This window comes from Lepisosteus oculatus, chromosome 11, assembly GCF_040954835.1.
Source record: "Lepisosteus oculatus isolate fLepOcu1 chromosome 11, fLepOcu1.hap2, whole genome shotgun sequence".
Classification (NCBI taxonomy): Eukaryota; Metazoa; Chordata; class Actinopteri; order Semionotiformes; family Lepisosteidae; genus Lepisosteus; species Lepisosteus oculatus.
The window spans coordinates 29601685-29627244 of record NC_090706.1 but is presented as its reverse complement, the minus strand read 5'-3'; the positions used below and the strand labels follow the sequence as shown (position 1 = coordinate 29627244).

Genomic DNA, 25560 nt, shown 5'->3' with positions numbered 1-25560 from the left:
CAAAGACTAAACACTGGATCTTTATTGTGCAGGAAGGTATTTTAAAAAAGTAAGGAAACAGTTAAATGCTGTCCAACACTTGCTCATGAACACACATACAGGGGGGGCAGAGCCGCAGTTCCTCATAGCGGCCAGCAGGGGGCAGAAGGGGGCTGAAGTTCCTATTGCTCTGAGTGTCCAGTTACAGAACTTGAATCCCAAAGGAGCTTCATGCCTGGATTCCAGCCCGGGAATGGAGCCCTGCACCCGGCTGCACTGGGACAGACACAGACAGGCGTCCCGCCCGGAATGGAGAAGGAAAAGGGGACAGAAAGAGGTGGGAGATGTTGCTGCTGTTCACCACCAGCCAGCCACGCGCAGGGGACAGGAATTTTATAAGACTGGTGATAACGCGAACGGACTGGCTTTCCGCACTCCTCAAGAGCGTCCTTGTCAGGCCCCGTGAAAAGCACACAGGGCAGCGCTGCGGTGTTGGGGTCTGCTCCTTCGCGTGCTTGGTGTTGTGCCACAGCTGTGCTCTCTGTGCACAAGCCACTGTTCTCACAGAGAGAACCCGGACCGAATCGCAACAGCTAGGGGAAGGGAGGGGGGGGCAGGGCGTGTCCCGGGCAGGCTACTGGGGGGTGTGGCGCGGTCAGAGAGGCGCAGGAAGAGAGGTCACCTCCTCCAGGCACTCGTCATAGGCCTCCTGGTAGTCCTCGTGGGGCTTGATCATTATCACGCAGGTCGGGCGCTTGGAGCCAGCTGAGGTGCCCAGATCCTGCAGAGAGAGAAACGCAGGCTTGAATACCCACAAGTGTACTGGACTCCACAGGGACTGGAAGAGTCTAGAGCCCTGTGACTGGGCTGTGTCAGTGTACTGGACTCCACAGGGACTAGAAGAGTCTAGAGCCCTGTGATTGGGCTGTGTCAGTGTACTGGACTCCACAGGGACTGGAAGAGTCTAGAGCCTGTGACTGGGCCGTGTCAGTGTACTGGACTCCACAGGGACCGGAAGAGTCTAGAGCCCTGTGACTGGGCAGTGTCAGTGTACTGGACTCCACAGGGACCAGAAGAGTCTAGAGCCCTGTGACTGGGCAGTGTCAGTGTACTGGACTCCACAGGGACTGGAAGAGTCTAGAGCCCTGTGACTGGGCTGTGTCAGTGTACTGGACTCCACAGGGACTGGAAGAGTCTAGAGCCTGTGACTGGGCCGTGTCAGTGTACTGGACTCCACAGGGACTGGAAGAGTCTAGAGCCCTGTGACTGGGCTGTGTCAGTGTACTGGACTCCACAGGGACTGGAAGAGTCTAGAGCCTGTGACTGGGCCGTGTCAGTGTACTGGACTCCACAGGGACTGGAAGAGTCTAGAGCCCTGTGACTGGGCTGTGTCAGTGTACTGGACTCCACAGGGACTAGAAGAGTCTAGAGCCCTGTGATTGGGCTGTGTCAGTGTACTGGACTCCACAGGGACTGGAAGAGTCTAGAGCCTGTGACTGGGCCGTGTCAGTGTACTGGACTCCACAGGGACCGGAAGAGTCTAGAGCCCTGTGACTGGGCAGTGTCAGTGTACTGGACTCCACAGGGACCAGAAGAGTCTAGAGCCCTGTGACTGGGCAGTGTCAGTGTACTGGACTCCACAGGGACTGGAAGAGTCTAGAGCCCTGTGACTGGGCTGTGTCAGTGTACTGGACTCCACAGGGACTGGAAGAGTCTAGAGCCTGTGACTGGGCCGTGTCAGTGTACTGGACTCCACAGGGACTGGAAGAGTCTAGAGCCCTGTGACTGGGCTGTGTCAGTGTACTGGACTCCACAGGGACTAGAAGAGTCTAGAGCCCTGTGATTGGGCTGTGTCAGTGTACTGGACTCCACAGGGACTGGAAGAGTCTAGAGCCTGTGACTGGGCCGTGTCAGTGTACTGGACTCCACAGGGACCGGAAGAGTCTAGAGCCCTGTGACTGGGCAGTGTCAGTGTACTGGACTCCACAGGGACCAGAAGAGTCTAGAGCCCTGTGACTGGGCAGTGTCAGTGTACTGGACTCCACAGGGACTGGAAGAGTCTAGAGCCCTGACACAGCCCAGTCCCTGTGGAGTCCAGTACTGGGCTGTGTCAGTGTACTGGACTCCACAGGGACTGGAAGAGTCTAGAGCCTGTGACTGGGCCGTGTCAGTGTACTGGACTCCACAGGGACTGGAAGAGTCTAGAGCCCTGTGACTGGGCTGTGTCAGTGTACTGGACTCCACAGGGACTGGAAGAGTCTAGAGCCTGTGACTGGGCCGTGTCAGTGTACTGGACTCCACAGGGACTGGAAGAGTCTAGAGCCCTGTGACTGGGCTGCATCAGTGTACTGGACTCCACAGGGACTGGAAGAGTCTAGAGCCCTGTGACTGGGCTGCATCAGTGTACTGGACTCCACAGGGACTGGAAGAGTCTAGAGCCCTGTGACTGGGCTGCATCAGTGTGCTGGACTCCACAGGGACTGGAAGAGTCTAGAGCCCTGTGACTGGGCTGCATCAGTGTGCTGGACACCACAGGGACTGGAAGAGTCTAGAGCCCTGTGACTGGGCTGCATCAGTGTGCTGGACTCCACAGGGACTATCTGCAGCATTTAGTGTTGCCTTCAACACTAGAACCATGCAGATGTTACAATCTTGAGGACTGCGTTGAGGAGGGTGTAATGATGGCATAACGAGGGATTCTCACCACTTTAGAAGGGACGTAGGCGTAGGGCAGGCTGCGGTCCTCACACATGACAGGGATGTGACAGTACACATCGATAGGCAGTGTGTCCCCGGCCAACACCACAATCCTGCACAGTGACAAGAAGTCAGGAACACAGCATCACTCACTCTCCCCACACACACACAGCATCACCACAGTCCTGCTCAACAACACTCCCCACCTGACCCCCACACACAGCATCACCACAGTCCTGCACAACAACACTCCCCACCTGACCCCCACGCACAGCATCACCACAGTCCTGCACAACAACACTCCCCACCTGACCCCCACGCACAGCATCACCACAGTCCTGCTCAACAACACTCCCCACCTGACCCCCACACACAGCATCACCACAGTCCTGCACAACAACACTCCCCACCTGACCCCCACACACAGCATCACCACAGTCCTGCTCAACAACACTCCCCACCTGACCCCCACACACAGCATCACCACAGTCCTGCTCAACAACACTCCCCACCTGACCCCCACACACAGCATCACCACAGTCCTGCAACACCAAACACTCCCCACCTGACCCACACACACAGCATCACCACAGTCCTGCAACACCAAACACTCCCCACCTGACCCAGACACACAGCATCACCACAGTCCTGCACAACAACACTCCCCACCTGACCCCCACGCACAGCATCACCACAGTCCTGCACAACAACACTCCCCACCTGACCCAGACACACAGCATCACCACAGTCCTGCACAACAACACTCCCCACCTGACCCAGACACACAGCATCACCACAGTCCTGCTCAACAACACTCCCCACCTGACCCCCACACACAGCATCACCACAGTCCTGCTCAACAACACTCCCCACCTGACACCGACACACAGCATCACAACAGTCCTGCAACACCAAACACTCCCCACCTGACCCAGACACACAGCATCACCACAGTCCTGCACAACAACACTCCCCACCTGACCCACAGCAACACATTCGATTCAACCTGACACACTCACACCAAAGTCGCCTCTGACTTACCCCTTCTCCCCCTTGTTGATGAACTTCTGGACCTCCTTCACCCCTCTACGGATCTGCTTCTGCTTGGAGGCTGGGATAGAGTGAGAGAGTAAAAACTCTTGAATTACACAATTGTAGCTTCCGATCCTACTGGGAGAGGAAACTCAATAGAGCTGCAGCCCAGCGTGTGATCTCCTGTCACTCAATAATGCTCCATATTTAAATGTCTGTAAACGTGTTAGTTGTACGTGCTTTGGCATCACTGTAACTCATCGGCCCCGCCAATAAAGCTGTTTGAATGTAGGAGGAGTGAGACGGAGAAGAGTTGGGGAGGGAGAGAGAAAGGAGAAGGGATAGAAAAGCGAGCAAAATAACCAGTCTGCTCATTATCGCCAGTAGCCGTTCATTAGCACAGCTAATGAACAGCGCATTCACTCCGACGTGCACGGTACCCCGTCTCGGACCCCGGTGTCCGGCAGGCCCGGAGAGGGGCGTCCACACTCATGTTAGCAGCAGCAGCGAGGCGGCAGTGCTCCTACCCTTCTTGACGCACTTGTACAGTTTCTTCGTGAGCTTCCGAGACGCCAGCGGCTGGGCAATGGCGTTGATATTGGCGATGAGGTCCTGATACGTGTTCTCCGTGCTGCCGCTCTCCTCCTCCACCTTCTCCTTTTTCGCTTTGGTCATTTTTTAAAACAAATTCTGCTTATTCTGTTACTCGCGTGAATTGCGCCTGCAATGTTCAACCTTCTGGCTTTAGAGACGCGGTCTGCAGCCACAACACGTGTTGTTACTGGATCCTTGACGTCACTTCCCTTTCCTGCTTGATTTTTAACTCGCCATGTGGCCCGAGGGATACTCGCGCCCTCTGGTGCTACGGAGGAGTATTGAACACGAAACGGACTTTCTCGAGACGAACCGTTACATTCACTGAACAGCTTTTACCATAGCATTTTACAATTACATTTACAGTCCCTGAACAGCAGAACACGTTATGACAGGGGCTACAGTTCCAGTGCCCAGTCTTAGTACAGTGAACAGTTTTGTTACAATAGGAGCTATAGTCCCAGTGCAGTAGAACAGTCCTGTTACAATAGGGGCTACAGTCCAGTACAGTAGAACAGTCCCGTTACAATAGAGGCTACAGTCCCAGTACAGTAGAACAGTCCTGTTACAATAGGAGCTACAGTCCTAGTGAAGTAGAACAGTCCTGTTACAATAGGAGCTACAGTCCAGTACAGTAGAACAGTCCTGTTACAATAGGAGCTACAGTCCTAGTGAAGTAGAACAGTCCTGTTACAATAGGAGCTACAGTCCAGTACAGTAGAACAGTCCTGTTACAATAGGAGCTACAGTCCTAGTGAAGTAGAACAGTCCTGTTACAATAGGAGCTACAGTCCAGTACAGTAGAACAGTCCTGTTACAATAGGAGCTACAGTTGCAGTACAGTAGGACAGTCCTGTTACAATAGGAGCTACAGTCCCAGTGCAGTAGAACAGTCCTGTTACAATAGGAGCTACAGTCCCAGTGCAGTAGAACAGTCCTGTTACAATAGGCGCTACAGTCCCAGTACAGTAGAACAGTCCTGTTACAACAGGAGTACAGTAGAACAGTCCTGTTACAACAGGAGTACCAGATCCCAGCTCTCACATGGGACAGCTCAATCCACACAGGTCATATAGAAAGAACATTTTTAATATTTCTTTATTACAACATTCAGTAGTACATTAGCAAAAAAATGAAAATTGAAAATATGTACACAAGGGCAGTATGGTCTGTGCACACACTTGTGCCAACAGGACAAAATTCTCTGCACTCCTACAATCAAACAACAACAACAACAACACAACAGAGGGAGGAGACATCCCGGGACAAAGCGAGGGAGGGAGCAGGGAGACGTCCCGGGACAGAGCGAGGAGTGGAGGGAGTCAGTCAGGGAGGAGATGTCCCGGGACAGAGCGAGGAGTGGAGGGAGTCAGTCAGGGAGGAGATGTCCCGGGACAGAGCGAGGAGTGGAGGGAGTCAGTCAGGGAGATGTCCCGGGACAGAGTGAAGGAGCAAGGAGATGTCCCGGGACAGAGAGGAAGAAACAAAAATAAGTCACTTAAAAAACAAAGTGAAACAGGGAATTGGAGAGAAAACTGCATGTCCCAGTCGGGGCCCAGGCCAGAGGAGGAGAGCGAGAGGGGGGCAGCGAGACTGGCGTGAGGAGCGTTCTCCCCCAGAGCAACACTGTTCCAACGGCCCGCCGGCGCCCCTCCGCCTCTCTCTCCTCCCCGCCCACTCTCACTTCTTCATTTTCATGTCAGCTTCAATGGCACACCTCCGGCCCCTGGTTCCTCCGTCCTGAACAGGGCAGAGAAGAAGGAAATCTGAGCCTGCTGTCTGAAAGGCTTTGCCACCCTGCGGTGCACAAGGGCTGAAACAGTGACCAGCTGAAATTCACACGATTTCCGAGTCCCTCACACCCGGACCTAGACTGATTGACTGACACGCTGGCTTGTCAAGGAGTGTCAACACGCCACTTGCAGGGCTCTCTAAAACTTACTTGCATTATGTGCAGAGTCTGGCATTTAGCCTTGCCATGTGCAAGTGATCACACCACTCCTGTCCTGGAATCCCTGCACCGGCTTCCTGTCAGGTTTTGAACTGATTTCGAGATCCCTTTGCTTATATTCAAGGCTTCACATGCCTGGTCTCCCCCGGATCCATTCGTTCCCCTCCACCTGACCTTTGCTCAGCTGACTCGGGTTAACCGTGCGACCCCACCTTACGCGTCTCCACTCTGTGGGTGCAGGGCCTCGTGTCGCTGTACCCCAAAGCTGTGGAGCACCAACTCAAAAGAGACTAGAGACTCACATCAAGTGCTTTGAAGACAGGAAATGTTTTTGGAGTTGTTTTTTGTGACTGGTAATGTCCAAATTCCATAATAAGAAGAAGTTTAAAGCAGATGGCTTTTACAGGCCATACATGTACATAAGTATAAAGGTTTCCTATCCTAACTGACTGGCTCTCCAACTGGAGGTACATACCTCTCCTGCCCCTCTGTCTGTGCTGACCCTGTCCTGAAGACTGCTGCTGCCCTGCCTGCTGTCTGTCCCTCTTTCTGATCAAGGCAGAGCTCCTGCTCTGTCCCACCTCTACCCTGTCTTTCCACAGAGACGGATCTACTGACCCCCGTCTCTTCCAGGGACACTGACCCGGGTAAACAGAACACAAACAGGAGGGAAGGATGGTCAGGGAATGTTTGTCGATCTTCCTCTAATACCTACGCCATATGTACGCATAGCTGGATTACAGACTCTTACTGGAGACTCTGTACAGAGACACACAGCTGGAGTACAGACTCTTACTGGAGACTCTGTACAGAGACACACAGCTGGAGTACAGACTCTTACTGGAGACTCTGTACAGAGACACGCAGCTGAAGTACAGACTCTTACTAGAGACTCTGTACAGAGACACACAGCTGGAGTACAGACTCTTACTAGAGACTCTGTACAGAGACACACAGCTACAGTACAGACTCTTACTGGAGACTCTCTACTGAGACACACAGCTGGAGAGTCTATATGATATAGCATGGTAAGCTCTGTTCTGTAGCAGAGGAAGCTTTACTATGGTCACAGTGTCAGTATGATCTTCAAAAATGTTCACTTTGTTGCAGCCCCTCACAATCATAATTTCACAGCACACTGACAGCTGTAAAACTGTACTCTAAAATCACTGCATTCGGAAAACAACCTCACAGCACAAGACACTATCTGCTTGCATTTTCTATGACTCTGTATAAGTTTGTGTACAATGTAAACTGGTAATGTACGTAGGGCAGCTCTGTGTCGGGGTGATGGGCTCTGCGCCGCGCTGTGCGAGAGGGAAGGGCTCTGCGCCGCGCTGTGCGAGAGGGAAGGGCTCTGCGCCGCGCTGTGCGAGAGGGGAAGGGCTCTGCGGTGCGCTGTGCGAGAGGGAAGGGCTCTGCGCCGCGCTGTGCGAGAGGGAAGGGCTCTGCGCCGCGCTGTGCGAGAGGGAAGGGCTCTGCGCCGCGCTGTGCGAGAGGGGAAGGGCTCTGCGCCGCGCTGTGCGAGAGGGGAGGGCTCTGCGGTGCGCTGTGCGAGAGGGGAGGGCTCTGCGCCGCGCTGTGCGAGAGGGGAGGGCTCTGCGGCGCGCTGTGCGAGAGGGGAGGGCTCTGCGGTGCGCTGTGCGAGAGGGAAGGGCTCTGCGCCGCGCTGTGCGAGAGGGAAGGGCTCTGCGCCGCGCTGTGCGAGAGGGAAGGGCTCTGCGCCGCGCTGTGCGAGAGGGAAGGGCTCTGCGCTGCGCTGTTTTGGGGGCGATGGGCTCTGCGCCGCGCTGTTTTGGGGGCGATGGGCTCTGCGGCGCGCTGTGCGAGAGGGAAGGGCTCTGCGGCGCGCTGTGCGAGAGGGGAGGGCTCTGCGGTGCGCTGTGCGAGAGGGAAGGGCTCTGCGCCGCGCTGTGCGAGAGGGGAGGGCTCTGCGGCGCGCTGTGCGAGAGGGGAGGGCTCTGCGCTGCGCTGTTTTGGGGGCGATGGGCTCTGCGCCGCGCTGTTTTGGGGGCGATGGGCTCTGCGCCCTGCGCCGCGCTGTTTTGGGGGCGATGGGCTCTGCGCCGCGCTGTTTTGGGGGCGATGGGCTCTGCGCCGCGCTGTGCAAGAGGGAAGGGCTCTGCGCCCTGCTGTTTTGGGGGCGATGGGCTCTGCACCGCGCTGTTTTGGGGGCGATGGGCTCTGCGCCACGCTGTGCGAGAGGGAAGGGCTCTGCGCCGCGCTGTGCGAGAGGGAAGGGCTCTGCGCTGTGTTGTATCACACTGAAGGCTGCAGTCAGTACAATGGGCTGTGCATACAGAGTGATACTTACAAAGAGAGAGAGAAGGAAGGCAGGAGAGGCCATGGGCACACTGTCCTGTGAGAGGACAAACGACACAGTCAGAGCTGGAAATACACTGATACAGCACACACACTCACTGAAACGCAGTGACACAATGATACACACAGGGACACACACTGAAAACACCCTGATGCACTGACGCAAACCGACACGCCTGGTGACACAGCGACATGCCGTGCCGTCCCACAGGCAGGGCACCAACGGGCATGCAGACCGAAGGTCCCCCTCGTCGCTCCCGACAGGGAAGGGGGACATCCCGCAGGGCCGGAGAAACCATGCATGGGGGTGTGCTGATGGCAAGGGGGATGAGGAGGAGGGGCAGATGCCGGGGACGGAGGGCAGTGCGGAGTGAAATGTGTAGGGCAGTGCCCGCTCGGCAGCAGTGAGTGTGGACGGGCCTCACTGCAGATCACTGCGTGGGCCTGACCGGGCCGACGGACACACACGGCCACAAGCCACAGGGGGACACCCCGCCTTTCGGACTTCGGGGCTCGGAATCCGGATGAATGGGAACGCAAATTTAAAGCGATGCACGGGAACACGCGTGTATGCACATACACACAGGTGTAGCCGTTCTCTTGTCTTCCTCGCTCACCTTGTCGGACGAGTCCTGTTTCCGCGTGGAGTCCCGCCCTCTCAGGCTCTTGGCGCTGATCCCCGACTCCGAGGTCTGCATGATCAGCTGAGTGGCCAGGAATTGCTGCACGAGACAGAGGGCAAGGCCGATCATGCAGGGAAGGAGAGAGGAAGAGGGGAGAGAGGGGGGCAGGACAGAGAGAGGAGGTGATGGACAGGGGGACAGGTAAACGGAGAGGGGGCCAGGCAGAGAGAGCAGAAACACTGGGACACAGTACGAGGCAGCACTCTCAATCTGTCACTGCGTGACTCCCGGTCACAGGTCAGGTAGGAGAAGTTAGGAAATTGCTATATAAGGGTCTTATCCCCTGTAACACTACTTCAATCCCCCCAGAATCATGTCCCCCACAACACTTGTAACCACCCCCCCTTCCCCTCTACAGTGACTTTTATTTTGTCACTTCAAATGCATTTTTAAATGAACAAAAAAGTGTGATATCAATATCTGCTCAGCACACCTCCTGAATACACTGTAAAATAATAGTCTCCACATTGCCAAAAATTTCTCCTCTGGAACGACTGCAGAGAAGACCACCCAGGTGCAATCCCAGTTTTAAGGGAGTGACAGGCTAAAACTTCTTTAGTCTTGAGCAGAGAAGGCTGCAGGAGGACCCGATACAAGTCTTCACAATCCTCACGGGCGCAGTTACACCAGAGGTCTTCTTCAGAACCAGAGGAGCGTTTAACACGGAGAACAGGAGGCACTATTTTACACCATGGGAGGTGGGAGTGTGGAGCAAGCTACCAGGCCACGAGGCTGAAGCTGATACCTGGCTTCATGCAAGACAGAGCTGGATGAGGTTCCCAGATCAACGAGCTCCTAATGGCCACACCGACAAGATGGGCCAAGGGGCCCCCGTGACCTTGTGACCTGTGACCTCTCTGAGGTCACCGTGTACCTGTATCTGCTCCAGCACGTCCCTCTGCATCTCCAGCGCCATGTGGTAGACGTCGTGGTCGGAGCTGTTGTACATCACCGCGTTCTGGAACATCAGCATGATGTCCCGCTGGAATTCGGCCGTGGTCCGGATGAGCCCGTTCTCGATGTTCTTCTTGATCGTGGACAGATCCATCGGTCTGGAGACAGAGAAAGACACGCGCACGTTCACATCCAGGAACACCAGCAACGGATGCTCTCAGTGCATTCGTTCACATGCGGTGGTCATCCTCATATTCACACAGCATTTGTCTCTTCTCCCCACTAAGCCACTGTTTTCACTCTCCTCCCAGGTAACAGGCAGTCAGCCGGACCAACCTGTGCACAATACTGTGGTATCCTGGCGCAATGTCATCCGTCACAGGCTGGAGAAACACGTTGGCATACCTGGGCATGGAGAAATACACAGAAATCACTCAAAGTGGAAACAGCTACAATAGAGGCTACAGTCCCAGTACAGTAGAACAGTCCTGTTACAACAGGAGCTACAGTCCCAGTACAGTAGAACAGTCCTGTTACAACAGGAGCTACAGTCCCAGTGCAGTAGAACAGTCCTGTTACAACAGGAGCTACAGTCCCAGTACAGTAGAACAGTCCTGTTACAACAGGAGCTACAGTCCCAGTGCAGTAGAACAGTCCTGTTACAACAGGAGCTACAGTCCCAGTACAGTAGAACAGTCCTGTTACAATAGAGGCTACAGTCCCAGTACAGTAGAACAGTCCTGTTAGAATAGGAGCTACAGTCCCAGTACAGCAGAACAGTCCTGTTACAATAGGAGCTACAGTCCCAGTACAGCAGAACAGTCCTGTTACAATAGGAGCTACAGTCCCAGTACAGCAGAACAGTCCTGTTACAATAGGAGCTACAGTCCCAGTACAGCAGAACAGTCCTGTTACAATAGGAGCTACAGTCCCAGTACAGCAGAACAGTCCTGTTACAATAGGAGCTACAGTCCCAGTACAGTAAAACAGTCCTGTTACAATAGGAGCTACAGTCCCAGTACAGTAGAACAGTCCTGTTACAACATGAGCTACAGTCCCAGGGCAGTAGAACAGTCCTGTTACAACATGAGCTACAGTCCCAGTGCAGTAGAACAGTCCTGTTACAATAGGAGCTACACTTCCAGTGCAGTCGGACAGTCCCAGTACAGCAGAGGGTGGACACAAGAGACGGGGCTCACCTGTGATTGGCTGCAGCTCGCCACACCAGCATGATGGATTTCTTCCAGATTTTCTGGGCCTGGATTGCCTCCTGATCCTCACTGCACATGGAACTGAGAGAGGGATATTTGGAGAGGGTAGCAGATATGAGAGATACATCTAAAAATTCAACCATGGGAAAAATACAAAGAAGAATAAAAATAAAATTAACAATTTTAAATCTTCAGCTGCTAGTCATCAGGAACTGACAGCACGTGTCAGAGCACATTGATGGTGTGTGTCAGAGCACACAGCCAGGATCTATCAGTGTGTCAAAGAGCACAGTGTCAGAACCCAGAGTCAGGGAGTCACAGAGCGTATGCACAGAGTCAGGAACTAATAGTGTGTGTCAGAACACAGTGTCAAAGCGTGCCAGAGCATGTGAACAGGGTCAGGGACTGACCATGTGCCCAGAATCAGGACCTGACAGTGTGTGGAAGAGCAGAGTGTCAGAGCACAGACTCAGGTCCTGACAGTGTGTGGAAGAGCACAGAGTCAGGTCCTGACAGTGTGTGGAAGAGCACAGAGTCAGGTCCTGACAGTGTGTGGAAGAGCACAGAGTCAGGTCCTGACAGTGTGTGGAAGAGCACAGAGTCAGGTCCTGACAGTGTGTGGAAGAGCACAGAGTCAGGTCCTGACAGTGTGTGGAAGAGCACAGAGTCAGGACCTGACAGTGTGTGGAAGAGCACAGAGTCAGGACCTGACAGTGTGTGGAAGAGCACAGAGTCAGGTCCTGACAGTGTGTGGAAGAGCACAGAGTCAGGTCCTGACAGTGTGTGGAAGAGCACAGTGTCAGAGCACAGAGTCAGGACCTGACAGTGTGTGGAAGAGCACAGAGTCAGGTCCTGACAGTGTGTGGAAGAGCACAGTGTCAGAGCACAGAGTCAGGTCCTGACAGTGTGTGGAAGAGCACAGAGTCAGGTCCTGACAGTGTGTGGAAGAGCACAGAGTCAGGTCCTGACAGTGTGTGGAAGAGCACAGTGTCAGAGCACAGAGTCAGGTCCTGACAGTGTGTGGAAGAGCACAGAGTCAGGTCCTGACAGTGTGTGGAAGAGCACAGAGTCAGGTCCTGACAGTGTGTGGAAGAGCACAGAGTCAGGTCCTGACAGTGTGTGGAAGAGCACAGAGTCAGGTCCTGACAGTGTGTGGAAGAGCACAGAGTCAGGTCCTGACAGTGTGTGGAAGAGCACAGAGTCAGGTCCTGACAGTGTGTGGAAGAGGAGAGTGTCAGGTCCTGACAGTGTGTGGAAGAGCACAGAGTCAGGTCCTGACAGTGTGTGGAAGAGCAGAGTGTCAGGTCCTGACAGTGTGTGGAAGAGGAGAGTGTCAGGTCCTGACAGTGTGTGGAAGAGCACAGAGTCAGGTCCTGACAGTGTGTGGAAGAGCACAGAGTAAGGTCCTGACAGTGTGTGGAAGAGCACAGAGTCAGGTCCTGACAGTGTGTGGAAGAGCAGAGTGTCGGGTCCTGACAGTGTGTGGAAGAGCAGAGTGTCAGATCCTGACAGTGTGTGGAAGAGCAGAGTGTCAGGTCCTGACAGTGTGTGGAAGAGCACAGAGTCAGGTCCTGACAGTGTGTGGAAGAGCACAGTGTCAGAGCACAGAGTCAGGACCTGACAGTGTGTGGAAGAGCACAGAGTCAGGTCCTGACAGTGTGTGGAAGAGCACAGTGTCAGAGCGTGCCAGAGCATGTGAACAGGGTCAGGGACTGACCATGTGCCCAGAATCAGGACCTGACAGTGTGTGGAAGAACAGAGTGTCAGAGCACAGACTCAGGACCTGACAGTTTGTGGAAGAGCAGAGTGTCAGAGCACAGAGTCAGGTCCTGACAGTGTGTGGAAGAGCACAGAGTCAGGTCCTGACAGTGTGTGGAAGAGCACAGAGTCAGGTCCTGACAGTGTGTGGAAGAGCACAGAGTCAGGTCCTGACAGTGTGTGGAAGAGCACAGAGTCAGGTCCTGACAGTGTGTGGAAGAGCACAGTGTCAGAGCACAGAGTCAGGACCTGACAGTGTGTGGAAGAGCACAGAGTCAGGTCCTGACAGTGTGTGGAAGAGCACAGAGTCAGGTCCTGACAGTGTGTGGAAGAGCACAGAGTCAGGTCCTGACAGTGTGTGGAAGAGCACAGAGTCAGGTCCTGACAGTGTGTGGAAGAGCACAGAGTCAGGTCCTGACAGTGTGTGGAAGAGCACAGAGTCAGGTCCTGACAGTGTGTGGAAGAGGAGAGTGTCAGGTCCTGACAGTGTGTGGAAGAGCACAGAGTCAGGTCCTGACAGTGTGTGGAAGAGCAGAGTGTCAGGTCCTGACAGTGTGTGGAAGAGGAGAGTGTCAGGTCCTGACAGTGTGTGGAAGAGGAGAGTGTCAGGTCCTGACAGTGTGTGGAAGAGGAGAGTGTCAGGTCCTGACAGTGTGTGGAAGAGCACAGAGTCAGGTCCTGACAGTGTGTGGAAGAGCACAGAGTAAGGTCCTGACAGTGTGTGGAAGAGCACAGAGTCAGGTCCTGACAGTGTGTGGAAGAGCAGAGTGTCGGGTCCTGACAGTGTGTGGAAGAGCAGAGTGTCAGATCCTGACAGTGTGTGGAAGAGCAGAGTGTCAGGTCCTGACAGTGTGTGGAAGAGCAGAGTGTCAGGTCCTGACAGTGTGTGGAAGAGGAGAGACAATGACTCACAACTGAGAGGAGGCTGGGCTGCTGGGGATGGAGTCCGCTGTCGTGTGCAGCTGCAGCGAGGTGTTGTGGACACTGTAGCCATCCTCGCTCTCGCCTTCCGCCCGCTCCATCTCCGCCTCGGACAGGTACGCCTCCCCGCCCTCGCTCTCCTTCATCTCCGACATGCTGCCCTCTGCCTCGCTCCCGCCATCCTCCTCCTTCACCTCCTGCACGGGAGAGCGAGAGCCGCGCGTGAGAGGCGGCCAAGTCAGGACAGGGGCCGAGGAATGAGGACTACGACGATGAGGGGAGATGGAAGGATGAGGATTCTGCCAATCGGGGAAATAGGGGTGGGGAGATCAAATGGAGAGATGAGCAATGAAAGAATGAAGAGATGGAGGAGGAGGAGGGTGAGATGGAGGGATGAGCCATGAAAGAATGAACAGATGGAGTAGGGGGAGGATGAGATGGAGGCATGGGCAAAGGAAGAATGAAGAGGTGGAGTAGGGGGAGGATGAGATGGAGGGATGAGCAATGAAAGAATGAACAGATAAGAGTAGGGGGAGGATGAGATGGAGGGATGAGCAATGGAAGAATGAAGAGATGGAGGAGGAGGATGAGATGGAGGGATGAGCAATGGAAGAATGAAGAGATGGAGGAGGAGGATGAGATGGAGGGATGAGCAATGGAAGAATGAAGAGATGGAAGAGGAGGATGAGATGGAGGGATGAGCAATAGAACTATAAAGCGATAGAGGGATGAAGAGAAAGGAGGATAAAGAAATGGAGGAGGAGAATGAGATAGAGGGATGGGGAGATGGAAGAGGGAGGAATAGATGGAGGAAGTGCATTACTTTTGCATGCTCCTTTCCAGATGCCGAGCTGTCCTCTGTCACAGTTTCTACAAGAGACAAACACAGCGTTAATGCTCACACAGTGGGGGACAGAGGTCGGTGGTCAGTCCTGTCAGTGTGCTTCTGAGGCGAGTCAGACCCCAAGGGTGTCGCCGTGTCAGACTCTATCGAACCCCAAGGGTGTCGCCGTGTCAGACCCTGTGTAACCCCAAAAGTTTTGCTGTGCCTGTGACTGTGCTAGGGATTCTGCGTCAGACACGGTATCTAAGTGTCCGTAAGCAGGTCGCAGACTGTGCCAGTGTGTCAGAGTCCTACACTCACCTGCACAGTGGGAGTGTGTCTCGGGTCCAGGCTGTGTCCAGTCGTCACTCTCACACTTGATGTTGACTATGGGGGAATGGGCTCTGGGAGAGACCTTTGGAACAGACAGACAGATCATTCAACACGATGTTACAGCACAGGGCTGTTCAGTGTGTAGTAGTGTGCTCCAGACAGCACAGCACAGGGCTGTTCAGTGTGTAGCAGTGTGCTCCAGACAGCACAGCACAGGGCTGTTCAGTGTGTAGCAGTGTGCTCCAGACAGCACAGCACAGGGCTGTTCAGTGTGTAGCAGTGTGCTCCAGACAGGACAGTACAGGGCTGTTCAGTGTGTAGCAGTGTGCTCCAGACAGCACAGAGCTGTTCAGTGTGTAGCAGTGTGCTCCAGACAGCACAGTACAGGGCTGTTCAGTGTGTAGCAGTGTGCTCCAGACAGGACAGTACAGGGCTGTTCAGTGTGTAGCAGTGTGCTCCAGACAGCACAGAGCTGTTCAGTGTGTAGCAGTGTGCTCCAGACAGGACAGTACAGGGCTGTTCAGTGTGTAGCAGTGTGCTCCAGACAGGACAGGGCTGTTCAGTGTGTAACTGTGTGCTCCAGACAGCACAGAGCTGTTCAGTGTGTAACTGTGTGCTCCAGACAGCACAGTACAGGGCTGTTCAGTGTGTAGCAGTGTGCTCCAGACAGCACAGTACAGGGCTGTTCAGTGTGTAGCAGTGTGCTCCAGACAGCACAGTACAGGGCTGTTCAGTGTGTAGCAGTGTGCTCCAGACAGGACAGGACGGGGCTGTTCAGTGTGTAGCAGTGTGCTCCATACAGCACAGGACAGGGCTGTTCAATGTGTAGCAGTGTGCTCCATACAGCACAGGACAGGGCTGTTCAATGTGTAGCAGTGTGCTCCATACAGCACAGGACAGGGCTGTTCAATGTCTAGCAGTGTGCTCCAGACAGCACAGTACAGGACAGGGCTGTTCAGTGTGTAGAGATATGATCAGACAGGGTGGAGAGATATTCTTTACCTCCTCTCTGACGAGACGCTCGGCTGCCTCCTGGCTCTCAGCTCTGTGAAGTGTCTCTGGGTTGCTGCCCGAGGAGGCGAGGGGATTATCAGGGGTGACAGGGGGAGGCAGAGGGAGAGAGGGGGCTGTGGTGGAGGCCGTGCTGTCCTGAGCTGGAGGAGGCTGGGCTATCTGCGAGGGAGGGGGAGAGCTGAGCATCCTGCTCCCAGCCCCTGCCTCTCTTCCCACCTCCTCCTCGATCAGCTCTTTCTTGACCTCCAAGCTGCTGTGCACGGAAGGCCCAACAGGGGGCGCCGTGGCAGGGTCGGGGGCCTTGAAGGAGGGCTCCCAGGGGCCTGAGAGGGAGTGGGAGTCAGCAGCCTCTTCACACAGAGACAGGGCCGCCTCCACGGCTGCAGCATCCAGGGCCTCAGCATTGTCATCAACCTGGAGAAAGGAGAGGATAGGAGGGACGAGGAGAAGAGAGCAGGAGAGGAGAGCAGCGCAGGGCAGGAGAGGAGAAGAGGAGAGCAGGAGAGGAACAGAGGAGAGCAGGAGAGGAGGGCAGGGCAGGAGAGGAGAAGAGGAGAGCAGGAGAGGAGGGCAGGGCAGGAGAGGAGAAGAGGAGAGCAGGGCAGGAGAGGAGGGCAGGGCAAGAGAGGAGGGCAGGGCAGGGCAGGAGAGGAGAGGAGAGGAGAGGAGGGCAGGGCAGGAGAGGAGAGGAGGAGAGGAGAGCAGGGCAGGAGAGGAGGGCAGGGAAGAGCAGAAGAAGTTCAAGCCGACAAAAGAGGCAAAAGAGGAGAGGGTGGAGAAAGACAGAAGGAGAACAGAAAAGAAGGGAAAGGCGAAGCAATGGGAAGAAAGTGTGAGTTTGTCTCCATGCAGCCCGACTCCATTTCATCTCGGAGCGAGCACGCAGCAGCTCCTCACCCACCTTCTCCTCGATGATGGCGATGATGTCCCCCACTGTCTCCAGGTCCAGCTCGTCCCCCATGTAGGACACGGCCACCAGGTCCTCCTCCTCTCCCAGCTCGCCCTTGACCTCGCCCGGGGCGGGGCTGCCCTGGAGCTGCCCGCTGGCCCCCTCGTCAGCACCTGCACCCACACAACACATGCCGTCACTGGCGCTGCCCCGGCCTGCCCTCCGCTGAGGCCTGACCCCAGGTTCACGCGGCCCTGCACCCTGTTCGGGGACGGGCACCCCGACACCCAAACTGGCACAGCGAGTAACTCGTCGAGCCCTGAGCCCGGTCCACGCCAGAGACAGAGGGAGGGCGCAGACGGACAGACAGATGGGGGAGACGGGGAAAGACACAGGGACCAGGCACCCAGACAAGGCTGACGGAGACCTGTGGCGCGCGTCTCGGGGGCGTCCGCAAGGTGGGTGGAGGGGTCCGGCTGCGGCAGCGAGGGCACAGCGCTGGCAGCGCCGGGGGGCTCGGCGCTGGTGGGCAGGGTGGAGCCGAGCTGCACGGTGAAGTGGGTGGGGCCGGCCTCCAGCAGCCGAGACAGCGTGGGAGCACCTGACACAGAGCAGAGCAAGCAGTCAGCAGGCCAGCAACACACACACACACGCACGCAACTGACACAACAACACAGCTACACAAGACAGCAGTGATTCTAGTTAGCACGCAGAAGAGCAAGATGGCACGCAGGCACACTGACAGCAGTCTCAGCATCCAGGAGGCTGGCTGGATCACAGCAGAATCAGCACTGACCGGAGGAGAGACAGGTCTCACTGACAGCACTGTAGGATCACAGTAGAGTCAGCGCTGACCGGAGGAGAGACAGCTCTCACTGACAGCACTGTAGGATCACAGTAGAGTCAGCACTGACCGGAGGAGAGACAGCTCTCACTGACAGCACTGCAGGATCACAGTAGAGTCAGCACTGACCGGAGAGACAGCTCTCACTGACAGCACTGTAGGATCACAGTAGAGTCAGCACTGACCGGAGAGACAGCTCTCACTGACAGCACTGTAGGATCACAGTAGAGTCAGCACTGACCGGAGGAGAGACAGTTCTCACTGACAGCACTGTAGGATCACAGTAGTCAGCACTGACCGGAGGAGAGACAGTTCTCACTGACAGCTTTGTGGGAGCATAGTGTTTTCTGTGCTCTTTTGTGGAGAAACAGGTTCTGACCCCAACCAGATGGTGAATGGCTGATTTGGTGGGATTTTAAAGCAGTATTTTCTTGGTTGGAGTTAGCCGAATATAGTCTGAAATCATTGTGTTGCTGTGGGTCGTTGGAGCAAACGTCTTCTGTGTTATGCTTAAACAGATTCTGGCCTGGATCACACATTTCAAGGTTGACCCGTTTAATTGCTGACATGTTTATCATGTAATTCTGCAGCACATTGCTGAATTTGGACTTTGCACTTTTAGAATCAAGGTTTCCAAAATTCTGATGGTGTAGATTTAGTGTGGACAGCAGTGTGTGGAGCTCGAGTGTACCCGCTGTGAGGGAATGACGTCGGCATGGTTACCTGTGGCTGCTTGGGATGCTGGGATAGCAGGACCGTTGACCTGAAGATCTGCCCCATGCACACCTGCTCCAGTCATGTGACCCGCAGGTACGTCTCCGTCCCCCACCTGTGGAACAAGCACATGATAATATCCCACCAGGAACAGAGAGAGGTGGACTGCCAGCCTGCGCTAGTGACCCTCTTCAAACTTTCCCGTCAACCCACTCCTCCTCTTCCTCGCTCACCTCCTCACTCGCCAGCCACGTTCTGCCACTAGCCCTCCTCCAGGGGCTCAGACAGGAGGCAGACTAGGCTGAGCATCAGAAGAAAAGTATCGCTCGTGCCTACAGCACATTTACTATTACTATCAGGAACATCACAGTCTTTTGTAGCAGGTGCTCTTGAACAGGCATGGCAGGTTAGCATGTCACAGCAGTGATGATCACCAGGGGCTCCCTGCTGTGAAAATGGCAGCACGGGGCTCCTGCTGGAATCAGCTCAAGCTGTAGGTCTGTGACTCGCACTTTGTGTCTGGTTAGAGATGTTGTGCTGTGGGACTCTCTCCTACCCTGGGCCATTGTGTGAGCCCCAGGACTTGATCAATATAGCACCCAGCCCTCAAGTTGCTCTTGCTCACTACAGGTGGGGTTTCGGTGGGGATCAGACACTTCTGCTCAAATGTTCACACTAGAACCTCCCTATCGGCGGTCAGCTGTACTCTACAGTTAGCAGATCTGTGCCACACTTGGTCAACACACAAGCCTGACTCATCTTCACAGAGGACTGAGCTCCTTGCATGCCCAGTCTACCTGAGGTTCAGCCTCCCAGAAACGAATGGCACGAACATGCTATTCTCTTGAAAACTGGGACATATTTGTTCACCAGGCGTGACATTCGACAGGCAGAATCACCCCCATTACCTGTGCCCAGTCCACTCCTCCACCCGTGAGGTCATTCAGAGCTCACACACCAGCCAGAGATCGGAGAGAGTGTATCATCAATTAAACAAAATGACAAACCTATCATTTAATCAATTTCCAAAATATGAATACTTTCTTTAAAAAAACACTGTCAAAAATGCTGTCTTTGTTTGATGCTACAGAGAGCAGCTCTGACAGGCCCTGTGAAGGCACTGATTATATACATAAAGATTACAGAAGAGATGATGGCCAGATCACTCACCCAGCCCGTTTGCTTGTAGTTACCTACCAAGCTATTGTAGTTACTCAGTAGAAATTTGATCTGACTATCCTATCCTACTCGTTCCACACCCTCATCCCCCTTTGTGTAAAGAAGTGCTTTCTGTTCTGACTGGAGAATCTCATCCAGCTGTTTCTTGTTAGAAAAGTGTATCAGCTTCAACTACGTTGCTTGGCAACTTGTTCCACACCCCCACTATCCTTTATTTAAAGAAGTGCCTCCTGTTTTCAATGCGCTTGCTGTAGTTTGCACTGGGGTCCTCCGGCTCGTGTTTCTCTACTCGTTAGGAACAGAAATGTTTGGACGGAGCCCGGATTTGGGATTATTCGGGATCCTGAAAGCATCACGACTGCCCCTATCCCACCTCCCCACACCACTCACCAGTCTGGGGCTGGTTGGCAACAGGCTGCCTTTCTTCAGCAGCTCGGAGAGCAGGGGCGAGGGGGGCGGGGTGACCTTCTGCCCCAGGACCTTCTTCTGCGGGGAGTCATCTAGGAGAGGCCCCAGGCTGGGCTCCAGGGGCCCGGGGCCTGCTGACTCTGTCAGGGGCATGAAGACCGGCGCCCCAGGGGTCTGTGGGGAGGGGCAGGGAGGCAGGATCAGCAGTTGTAATCATATCCGGAGACAGAATGCAAGAAGAGGAGGGGAAACAGGGAAAGAGAGAGGGGGCGCAGGCGAGAGAGACAGGGGGAAGGGGGCGGGGGACAGACTCACGCTGGCGCTGGCCTCCTCGGGGACCGGCTGGGGGGGGTCGGCCATGGGAAAGTCCAGGCCTGGGGAGCTGGAGCCCAGCGGAGAGCGAACCGTCACGCTGGGGACGCGCTTAGGGGTGTTCTTCACTGCCTGCCGGGCTGCAGACACAGACAGAGGTGGAGACAGGAGTCAGGGAGGGGAGGACCGAGCGCCTCCTATTCCACGGTGGCAGAGATCTGAGGACAGTTGGGGCAGGTGCTGGCTGGCAGGCCGGCCATCCCAATCCCGGTCCTGCTGGCCCACGTTCCTGCTGGCTCTCATTCCCGCCCGGCTTAATCACTTTCCTGAAGCTTCACTGAACCAACCAGACACTCGAGCAGAACGCTGGAAAGGCTTTTTTTTATATATGCAGTGTTTTCCCCCTTCACTTTTTCACACAGGGCCATGTAGGTTTGGATTTTTTTTTCCCCTTAATAATAATAACCTTCATTTAAAAACTGCATTTTGTGTTTACTTGTGTTATCTTTGTCTAATATTTCAATTTGTTTGATGATCTGAAACATTTCAGTGTGACAAACATGCAAAAAAAAAAGAAATCAGGAAGGGGACAAACACTTTTTCACACCACTGTATATATACTCGGAAGTTTGGGGTTTGATCTTACTTATGAAATGCAAAAGAGAAAATGAACTCTCCAGCATGTTTAAGGGTTGAACACGTTCAAGCGGTTTAATTTGATCCTAAGTCGACTAACGGTTCAGCTGAGCAACTGAGCGCTGGGCTGGAACGGAAACCAGCAGGGATGAGCTCTACATCTCCAGCAGGACCAGGACTGGGGTCCCCTGCTGTAGCAGGACCGACAGTGGGCGTGTCCCTGTACTGTACCCTGATAGGCTGCATCTGTGGCCTTCCGCTTCAGCTCCGCCTCTTCCTCGTCCTGTTTCTTCTTCCTGGAGGCGGGAACAGTAACCGCATCAGTGACGCCGCCACCGCCTGCCGACCGCGCCACAACCACAATCAAATCACAGACATCTCCTGAGCCAGACGCACAGGCAACGAGACCCAGGCAAGTACACAGAAGGACAGGCGGCCTTTCACAGACACTGGGAGATGGACAGACTCACAGGACGATCTCCCCCCACAGCTCCTCCAACTTGTTGTCCAGATGTCCAGCCTGGATTAGTTCTGCCTCCTTCTTCAGCTTCCTGCAGGGAGAGACGCAGTAAGAGTGGACTACAGTGAGGACCATCAGGTCACAACACAGCACAGCATACAGGGACACAGGTTAGAGTAACAGTACACAACAGCACAGGCTACCAGGACAATACTGTAGAAAACAGTGTAGAGTAATATTACACAACAGTTCAGGCTACCAGGACAATACTGTAGAAAACAGTGTAGAGTAACATTACACAATAGTTCAGATTACCAGGACAATACTGTAGGACACAGGATAGAGTAACAGGACAAAATAGTACCTGTGCAGTTCCTGAGTGTCTTTGATCAGCCTCTTGAGCTCATCTATCCTCTCTGCTGTCAGTCTGCGCACAATCACGTCCTCCACAGTCTCCACCACCTCACCCTTCTCTCCCCTCTTCCGCCTGAGAGAGACACAACATTACACAACACTCCTGCACTGTCTCCCCACCACCTCCCCCGAGACACAACACAACACCGCACTCTCTCTCCCTCACCCCACCCTGCTCACACCCGAGACACAACACAACAACAAGGCACTCTCTCTCCCTCACCCCACCCTGCTCACACCCGAGACACAACACAACAACACACTCTCTCTCCCTCACCCCACCCTTCTCACACACCAGACAACACAACACCGCACTCTCTCTCCCCCACCCCCACCTGCTCACACCCGAGACACAACACAACACAAGAACAAGGGATGGGGAGCTGCACTCACTTGGGCGTCTCTGTGGTCTCCAGCAGCTCCGAGTACTGGGAGGCACAGTGCTGAGAGAGACAGACAGGAAGGAGGAAAAACACACTACCGTCACGGCGCTGAAGAGGTCGAGGAAACACTGCAGGAGAACGAGCATCACTGTGTCTCCTACCTTCTGAGAGAACCAGTCCGGAGGGCGGCCTGCTTCTGCAAAGGGCTTGATGGCTCTGCTGACCGACACCCTGGCAGAGGGAGATGTATCTGTTACTGTGGAGTTAACTGTACCTGCCTTGTGAACACTGCGGCTGATCGGTCACGCCAGTGAAGCTCTTTGAATCTGATAGGCTGGGAGAGAGAGAGGATGAGGAGAGACATGGAGACGGACGGAGAGGAGAGGGGGGACAGCTGGAAATTGAGAGAATGAGAGGAGAGAGACGGGGACACAGGCAAAGGAGAGAGAAGGGAGAGGAGCAAGAGGGGACAGTTCTGGAGGGAAACTGTCTGGCAGCCATGAGCGCCAGACAGAGAGACAGGAAGAAAGAGCCCCTCTTACCAGTTCTGGTCTCCACTCCTCATCACAGACGAGGCCAAACACAGCTTCTCCCTCACAGACCAGGGCTCTGTGGGGCCCAGCGACATCAGCTTGTGCTCTGGAGAGAGTCGGGGAGAAGACAGGGGACAGGGCAGAGAGAAGATAGGAGAGGACAGGGGACAGGGCAGAGAGAAGATAGGAGAGGAGGGAGAGGACAGGGGACAGAGCAGAGAGGACACAGGAGAGGAGGGAGAGGACAGGGGACAGGGCAGAGAGGACACAGGAGAGGAGGGAGAGGACAGGGGACAGGGCAGAGAGAAGACAGGAGAGGAGGGAGAGCACAGGGCAGAGAGAAGACAGGAGAGGAGGGAGAGCACAGGGCAGAGAGAAGACAGGAGAGGAGGGAGAGGACAGGGGACAGGGCAGAGAGAAGACAGGAGAGGAGGGAGAGGACAGGGGACAGGGCAGAGAGTAAACAGGAGAGGAGGGAGCGGACAGGGGACAGAGCAGAGAGGAGACAGGAGAGGAGGGAAAGGACAGGGGGCAGAGAAGAGAGAAGACAGGAGAGGAGGAGACAGGGGACAGGGCAGAGAAATTATAGGAGAGGAGGGAGAGAGAGAAAGGTCATATTAAAACAGATAAACTGTATGTGTGAGCAAAATGACAGTCTCCCTCTCACTGTACCAGACACTGAAACCTGGCTCTTTAATCACAAAAGGAGTCACTGACGCTGAGGAAATGATAACAACTGTGCCACCATGCCGCCTGCTGAGAACAAACAGCCCGAGTCAAACCTGGTTCAGTCAGTTAAGAGTTGGATCGTGTACCTGAGGTCTGGCTGGAATAAAAGGCAGCAAGCGTTCGGGCTCCAGGAATATTCTCTACAGGACTGGGGACCACTGGTCTAAAAGATACTCAACCGGCCATGGCGAGAATATTTCTAAAGGATATTTACCCGGCTACCGATCATGGATAGTTAGTACTAACTGGTACTAAAAACGTGGGAAGTGTTCAGTAATAAACAAGAGATACGCGCACGCCTAGCGGTGTCGTAGGAAGTAACAGCCAGCCCCTATCAAGCGTTAGTACAGCTACCAGCGTGGTTTCTCTTAACTTTCTTTCAGGTTCAGACTCTGTATGACACACAGACCGAAAACTGAGACGCTCTCGTACACCCCGGGCCAAATCCTGAACTACAGTCTTTGTGTCTGCGTTACGTTACTCCTAATGTTACGTTAAAAACCGTCCGTTACCAGAATACCACTTATTTCTGGGGAAAGTCACGGTAACCTTACATAAGGAGTAAGGAGAAACATCCGTTCATCGCGCAGAACAGACACACAAAAACACAGAAACAACTCCAAAACACTGATAAAGGTACAAAGACACAATTAAAATATAAACAACACCTACTCCCTATGCCGCCCGCCATCTTGACTCCTTGCCCCTCCCACACCGCCACTGAGCACTTGCACTTCCAGGTCAAAGTGCTTTTCTAGCCCCGATGCTGCCTGGGAAATGAAGTCTTTGGCTTTGGAGGGACATGTACAGTATGACCAATTTATATATCGCTCATGGAAAATACACTTTATCTATAGAAATACAAATAAGGTGGGAATATTGTACTTTCTAAAGTCTTTGTTTCTGTAAACTGTACTGTTTACATTAGTTTATATACAGACTTCAGGGCCGGCCCAATAAGAAAGGGGGATTAGCTCAAATGGTAGAGCGCTCGCTTAGCATGCGAGAGGTAGCGGGATCGATGCCCGCATCCTCCAAAGACTTTTTCTGCACTGCAGTATCACCTATATTTGCATTTCTGGGGTGTTATATACTGTAATTCTGCAAAATCAACTGCATTCAACTTTCTACAGTATCATCCGTGTTCGCGTGTCTACACGATTATATATTTTACATTACTACCTATATTTGTTTCTATAATACTACATACTTCTAAGTTGTGTCCTATATTTGGATACCTCTGCCTATGTTAATCTGAGTTTACACTTTTAAACAGGCGTCTATTTGCAACCCCTAGTATCCCACAATCAAAGGCGCCTTTCCTAACACAACGGGCTGGGACAGACTTCGCCCGCAGATCAGCGCCATCAAGGCAAGACGCGGCCCAGAGGGGGGGCGACAACAGCGACTCCTGACGGCGATGCTGGGAAGTGCAAACTCCCGACCGGCCGACCCACGTGACCCGCTGTGCCCTGCGGCTCCTCAGCTGCCAACAATGCGCCGTTTGTGTGGGACAGGCGGTCCAGATGTTTATCAAATCGATGTGGGTTCACATCAATGCTTCTTTAGTACCGCCGAAGTGAATACTGTTCACATTTATTGTTCAGTCCCCGAGGGAAAGAGGTGCTTGCCCACACACTAAACGAATTTGCACGGCTGTCTAAAGATGGCATGCTGTTTAGATAATCTATTAGCACAGGAAGAATAACATATCTGTAAGGGGGCGAGAAACGCTGGCTTCTCTCGACTAAATTCACACAGCAGGTTTATTCAAGTAGATAAGTACAATATCTACTCATGTGGGAATAAAGCCGATGTGAACATGAATACGTAGCTCTTAGAGGCTA

General features: G+C 54.0%; 2 protein-coding genes and 1 non-coding gene across 9 annotated transcripts; 1 reads left to right on the top strand and 2 right to left on the bottom strand.

Moving 5' to 3' along the window:
• Positions 1 to 4508, bottom strand: nhp2 (NHP2 ribonucleoprotein homolog (yeast)). Its single transcript, XM_006631700.3, has 4 exons — positions 4236 to 4508; positions 3718 to 3787; positions 2684 to 2789; positions 1 to 760 (listed from the first exon to the last, which is right to left on the bottom strand). Exons 1-4 carry the CDS (start codon positions 4381 to 4383, stop codon positions 635 to 637), a joined length of 450 nt encoding a protein of 149 aa, XP_006631763.1. The 5' UTR covers positions 4384 to 4508; the 3' UTR covers positions 1 to 634.
• An 865-nt stretch (positions 4509 to 5373) lies between these two features.
• LOC102685126 (bromodomain-containing protein 8) lies at positions 5374 to 24476 on the bottom strand. Of its 7 annotated transcripts, none has more exons than XM_069196052.1 (23): positions 24386 to 24476; positions 22994 to 23090; positions 22613 to 22682; positions 22462 to 22511; positions 22019 to 22141; positions 21665 to 21745; positions 21426 to 21490; positions 20562 to 20698; positions 20229 to 20420; positions 18669 to 18774; positions 17529 to 17702; positions 17114 to 17274; positions 16201 to 16626; positions 15187 to 15280; positions 14866 to 14912; positions 14034 to 14341; positions 11352 to 11444; positions 10489 to 10557; positions 10133 to 10310; positions 9193 to 9297; positions 8568 to 8612; positions 6729 to 6891; positions 5374 to 6042 (listed from the first exon to the last, which is right to left on the bottom strand). In XM_069196052.1, the coding sequence occupies exons 1-23, from the start codon at positions 24402 to 24404 to the stop codon at positions 6008 to 6010; spliced, it is 2838 nt and encodes a 945-aa protein (XP_069052153.1). In that variant the 5' UTR covers positions 24405 to 24476; the 3' UTR covers positions 5374 to 6007. The 7 variants fall into 7 exon arrangements, with proteins under 7 accessions (XP_069052153.1, XP_069052155.1, XP_069052156.1 ...); XM_069196054.1 differs by having other exon boundaries at positions 14034 to 14239; XM_069196055.1 differs by lacking the exon at positions 6729 to 6891.
• Positions 24477 to 24677: 201 nt separating this feature from the next.
• Positions 24678 to 24750, top strand: trnaa-agc (transfer RNA alanine (anticodon AGC)). Its single transcript has one exon. It is a non-coding gene; the product is annotated as a tRNA-Ala (tRNA).
• The last annotated feature ends 810 nt before the right edge of the window (positions 24751 to 25560 follow it).